General features: G+C 36.0%; 1 protein-coding gene across 1 annotated transcript; it reads left to right on the top strand.

Annotated features, from left to right (window-relative positions):
- Positions 1-4,860: 4,860 nt before the first annotated feature.
- On the top strand, positions 4,861-6,288 carry LOC133978733 (nuclear factor 7, brain-like). The gene has a single exon (XM_062417035.1). The coding sequence runs from the start codon at positions 4,861-4,863 to the stop codon at positions 6,286-6,288; it is 1,428 nt and encodes a 475-aa protein (XP_062273019.1).

Below are 6,288 nucleotides of genomic sequence, written 5' to 3' on the forward strand. Positions count from 1 at the left end.
CCAAACTGGTTTTAATGTACAAAGCAGACACATTTGAATCTTGATAATTGTTTTTTTGTCAATATCTATTTAGATCACATTATTTGAAGATAAATAAAATCATCACTGTATTACTGAGATTTTATTACATCATCTGAGGTTGAACTTTTATAAAGGTACAAATCAAATTTGTTTTTATTATAACTTTTAAACCGGGTTAGTAGCATCTTGTTCTTATTCAGAACACAATATAATATAGATATAATAAACACTGTAATGACTGTATGAAATAATACAACTTTTTAAACCTTCATTGTAACGAGAAATCAATCTTTTGATGAGTTAATTCACTTTTTTTACACTTAAAACTCAGAGTCTCAGTTGTTCAATGTATCAAAAATACTTCTGGCTCTGATTGATTATTATTTGTTGTTTTGTTCTTCAACAGATCTGATTTGTTGTCACAGATATTGTTTATTTTCTTGTTTTTATGTAAAATCATGAACACCTAAACTATTGTAAGACGTTGAGCCGTTCAGGATTTAGTTATTTTCTCCGATGCTTTCATGGCTTTCAAAAAATAGATTTATTGTGTAAGTTAGTTGTGTCACCTCTTAAAATAAATATGAATCCTCAAGAAAATATGACTACAAAATGCTGAAACTGTATCACATCATCAGGCCAAAAACTTTACAAATCAAAGCTGTTAATTATCCTGGTTATCAGCATCTTGTTTTTAGTCAAACAACATTGTATAGTAGTATATATCCACTGTACTGAATGCTTTGATTGTTTCAGTTTTGTGACAGTTTCAGTCATCAGATTTAGATTTTTATATTCTTGAGTCTTTTGATGAGTTATTTCTGTTGTGAATGTGTTGTTTTATTCTTTGGAAACAAGTGTTTTAATATAGTTATATTTTAATTCCGTATTTAATTCTGACAGAGCTTCTGCAGACTGTGTGTGTCATTTTGGTGGTGTATACATGGATTGATAAACTGCATTGTTGAGATGATGATCAAAATAAAAGAAACAAACACCAGTACAATTATGTTTAAAAACCGTTTTCTGAATCAACTTTATTTAATAAAATATACATATCAGGGTCTTTTGATGAGTTATTTCTGTTTTGCAAACCTGTTGTTTAATTAGAATAAAAGAAACAAACACCAGTACAATGGAGTTTAATTTGTTGGTTTTTTAAACTTTAGAGTAAAATATTTGACTCTGAGGGACATGTTGGCGCCATCTGCTGGTGACAGAGTTACAGAGCAGCATTAACCTCTATAAACAGGAACTGACAGCAGATTTTGACATTGTTGATCAGAGCTGAGACATCGTTACAGGCTAAGAGATCTCTGCTGAAAAACTAACTTTGAAGGACTAAAAGGAGAAAGCGGTTTTCAGTTTTTTGTCTGAACTCTTTGAAGAATAACCGCTGCAAGAGAAGCAAATAATTTAAATAATGAGTTTATGATACTTATATATTAAAAATATCTTCAGGACATTGACACAACATTCATGTGTTGTTTTTAATTAAAATATTTGATAATTTCTCATTTGTGTAACTGAGCAGAAGGCTCATTGAGACCAGGTAGATTTGCAGTAACAGACATGTAGCTGGTTATAAATGATGAAAAACGTCATTACATTCATGAAAACAGGTCCAAATTCTTGAAACCAAAACTTGAATTAAAATATTACATAATAAAACGGATAAATGCTGGCTGTCACACAAGTTTACACCCAGAAATATAAAAAGCTCATAACAAGTAAAACAACATGGTTAGACTGCCGTTTTAGGGCAGAAAAGGTAGGAAGATGCACATTACACATTTACACACTACACAAACACACAAAAACACACACAGAAAGCAGAAAAGGTGTGATTGTGCACTATACCGTCACCTCATGCAGACAGGAGGAAGACCATCAACAGGCCTCAGTGAGATAGAGCATCAGTATCATGAAAGAAAGTGTAACAACCAGAAGATGTAGTTTTTAAATGAAATAGTCTCTCTATTACACAACAAAAGACGACTCAACACACAATTTGGATATATATAACAATAACACTACCACATGAATAAAATAAAAATAAATACAAAAATAAATAAACCTTTCCCTCTATTTCCCCCCAGATATGATCAGGAAGCCACCTGTCAGGTAAGTATCTAATTATCGTGAATCATTAATTAAGTATTAATTTTATATTGAGTTCTAAATCATTAGTTTTTTAATTTACTAATTAGGCTATAATTAAACTATTTATTCCTATTTTGGTTTGATAAATCCTATTTTTGTTGTCTCTACCCCACAGGTGGTTCGTTTAACCCTATTCTTCCTTTTCTAAACTCAACAAAATAAAATTTTAACAATAACAACAATATTTAAAGAAAACCTCAATTATCAATAAAAAGAAAGAAAACAAGACATCAAACTTTTCTGACAGACTCAGGGGTCGACTCACCACTTCAGCCCTACTGTAATGTTCACTACAGGAACCAGCCCAACTGAAGAATGAAGATCTCCGATGGTGATGATTCAGACGAGGATGAAGATGATGAAAATGATGGAGGGATGAAGGATGAAGAAGAGGAGGAGGAAGACCTGGCCCTGTAACCACAAAGCCAAAAAAAAAAAAATCATCACTGTTCTGTCAAATTATCATTTGATTGACATTTACAAAATAAAACTTGCATTCTTCCTTATCATCTTATCATGTTTTCCCTTCTCTCTCTCTCTTTTATTTTCAATCATTAAGACATTAAAAATCAATAATACAATTACACACAGGTTATATTAATATAGCTTCAGCCCACAAAATATGATACTCATAGTATAACTAATACAACTTTAACATGAACTTATATACAAACAGTTATCTATATACACACACAACTCAAAATAGTAGTCAGCCTAATAGTCAACAATTGCTTCAGCGAAAAAGCAGCAGGAGTGTCACTGCTCCAGGTTATATCTATATGTCTGATCACTCTGTGGTCTGGGTATCTGGATGGATCAGCTGCTGCTTTGATAGAGAGCTTACTGCATTGTAACACAGGCTTTTATAGTCTGCATGTGTAGCAGAGTTAATAATTCCACTTGCCATTTTTAATCTATCTGGTCATTTGTCTGTTTCCTATTGTGTTATTTTTATTTTATTTTCTCTGCATTAGAATAATAGATATTACCACAGAGACTATGAGAGTAATATGAGTGCAGCGCCCTCTGCTGTGCAACTGTAGACTTGACTCAAACTCAGTCTCTCACATGGACTTCTCAAAAATGTTAAAATAAAATAACATAAAATAAGATACGTTTGACTTGGTGCTGGCTAGCAGCTACTCCATACTATTTACATACAGAGATTAAGTTAGCAAACCACCGATAACGTAGTGCTCTCAACAACCTGACTTAAACAATTCAAAACACCGGTAATATTGACATACAGTGTTTTCTCCAGTGATCGGAGGCTTAAGTCATCATATAAGGTACAGAAAACACACTATTAGCCATAAAACACGGTTAATATCTCTATTTTTACGGAGCTGATAAAATGTGCACCTACCACAGAAACGGGATTCACAGACTGTTACCTGAGTTCAGGGTGCACCCCACCAAGTCTGCAGGGGGCCAGCAGAGGGCGCTGCACTCATAATACTCTTATAACCTATGTGGTAATATCCATTATTCTTATGCAGAGAAAATGAATAATAAAATAATAAAATACATAACACAATAGGAAACAGACAAAGTACCAATTAAAATCAGTGCAAATATATATTAAAAACAGGACAGTTAGAAATGGCAAGTGGAATCATTAACTCTGCAACACTCCCCCCTACTGATCTCCACTTGCCCATCCCAGTCCAATAAAAAACAACCAAACAAACAAAAAAGCTTTTTTTTTTTTTTTTTAGATGTCTATATGAGAGACTGAGTGTGGGATATTACTCCTTTTACCATCATGTATGCGGTATTGTTGATTTAATTTACATGTAACACAAGTAACAGTCTGTGAATGCCGTCTCTGTGCATAAGGTTGTCAGGTCCTCTGGTACTCAAAGAGAAATATACAGATATTTAGTTTATTTAACATCATAGAAGTGAGTAATGCTTAAAGGCTATAGGCTCAGGGACTGCTGATCATTCAAGTTGTCTAAAAAACAGAAAACAGATATTAAAACAATTGAGAAAATAATCATTTTGAAACAAAATAAGCCACATGCTATGCCCACATGATTAAGGCTACTTATGAGCTGCAGCTTAAACACACAACGTTGATTTAAATATTTGACCAACCTTAAATGAAACTAAATTAAAAGAGGTGTACTCTGAGTCAGCCTGCAGCTCTGCATTCAGGAACATTTCAATCTCAGCTGTTAATCTTATGATAATGACCTTTCAACCACTGCATGGTGGGACAGACTCAAGTCCTCCTGTGACCCTGAACAGTAAAATATATGAAATTGTAACTGAAGCAGAACATTTGGAGAAAAGAAAAAAACAACAATAAATTGTTCAAGGTAAGAAAAAATATGTATGAGGAAATAAACAAAACATGTAAGTAGAAAATGTTTCCTGGTACATGTTCCTGCTAGTTGACAAAAAAATCTTGTAAAGCTGGTTTAATGTCAGTCAGTTGAAATGTTCACGCCTCCCTGAAGGAGTAAAGGACCATCCTCTGCTTATTTCATGTTTAAAAGTGAACGTACAAATGAAAGTAGACTTTGACATTGTTGATCAGAGCTGAGACGCCATTACAGGTTGTGAGATCTCTGCTGGAAAACACACATTTGAAGGATTTGAAGTGATCAAGTGAAGGAACAGTAACTTGGTGAGTCTGACTATTGAAAGATAATTTAGACAACAAAGAAAATGGCTGAGAAAATTGGTCTTGTTGAAAGTTTCCTGAGTTGCCATGTGTGTTCAGAGACTTTCAGAGATCCTGTGTCTCTGAGCTGCAGCCACAGCTTCTGTTCAAGCTGTCTGAAAAACATCTGGGAACAAGCTAAAAACAAAAACTGTCCCATTTGTAAAAGGAAATCTTCAAAGGAATATCCATATGTGAACATTTCACTGAAGGAACTATCTGACTCATTTGTTCGGAAACAGAAAGCTGGATCATCTGAGACAGAAAAAGGAGAAAGGAAGGTGGAGGTGGTGTGCAGCAAACATCAAGAAGAGCCTAAATTGTTCTGTAAAGATGAACAGAGAGCTGTGTGTCCTGTCTGTGAGTTTTCTCTCCACCACGGTCACAAGGTGGTTCCTGTAGAAGAAGCAGTCAGTGACCTGAAGGACCAGCTGAAATCTGACTTAAAGCCTCTACAGGACAAGATGGACAAATACAAACAAGTGGAGAAAACATACAATGAAATGATTCAACACTTCAAGAAGCAGATGTTGTCCACAGAGAAGCAGATCAGAGCAGAGTTCAACAAGCTCCACCAGTTCCTGAAAGAGGAAGAAGAGTCCAGACTGGCAGCTCTGAGGGAGGAAGAAGAGCAGAAGGGGAAGACTATGAGCAGAGAGATGAAGAAGATTCAGGAGCAGATCTCCTCTCTGTCAGACAGTATCTCTGCTGTTGAAGAAGACCTGCAGAAACACAACATGTCATTCCTCAGCAGTTATAAACACACTCAGACCAGAGCCAGAGCCCAGAGCTCACTCTCAGATCCACAGCTGGTCTCAGGAACGCTGATAGATGAGGTCAAACACCTGGGCAACCTGTCCTTCAGAGTCTGGGAGAAGATGAAGGAGACGGTCCACTTCAATCCTGTCATTCTGGACCCAAACACTGCCAGTGGATGGCTCTATCTGTCTGATGATCTGACCAGTGTGAGACAAGGAGACACAAAGCAGCAGCTCCCAGATAATCCAGAGAGAAACACTTATTATGCTTCTGTTCTGGGCTCTGAGGGCTTCAGCTCAGGGAAACACAGCTGGGAGGTGGAGGTGGGAGACCATCCTGTCTGGGATGTGGGTTTGGCTAAAGAGTCATTTGACAGGAAGGTAAAGGCAGATCCTTCACCAAAATGTGGAATCTGGTGTTTAAAGCATCACAGTGGAAAATACACTAATGGTCTTAATAAGACTGTCAGAGTGAAGAAGAGTCTCCAGAGGATCAGAGTCCAGCTGGACTATGACAAGGGGAACGTGTCCTTCTACAATCCTGAAGACAAGAAAACCATCTACACTTACAAAAACACTTTCACTGAGAAACTTTTCCCTTATTTCAGTATCGGAAAGTCTGGTGATGCTAAAACCACTGATATCAAAATCTGTCAAACTGAGAGTACTCTGTGA

Source organism: Scomber scombrus, chromosome 4 (assembly GCF_963691925.1).
Source record: "Scomber scombrus chromosome 4, fScoSco1.1, whole genome shotgun sequence".
Classification (NCBI taxonomy): Eukaryota; Metazoa; Chordata; class Actinopteri; order Scombriformes; family Scombridae; genus Scomber; species Scomber scombrus.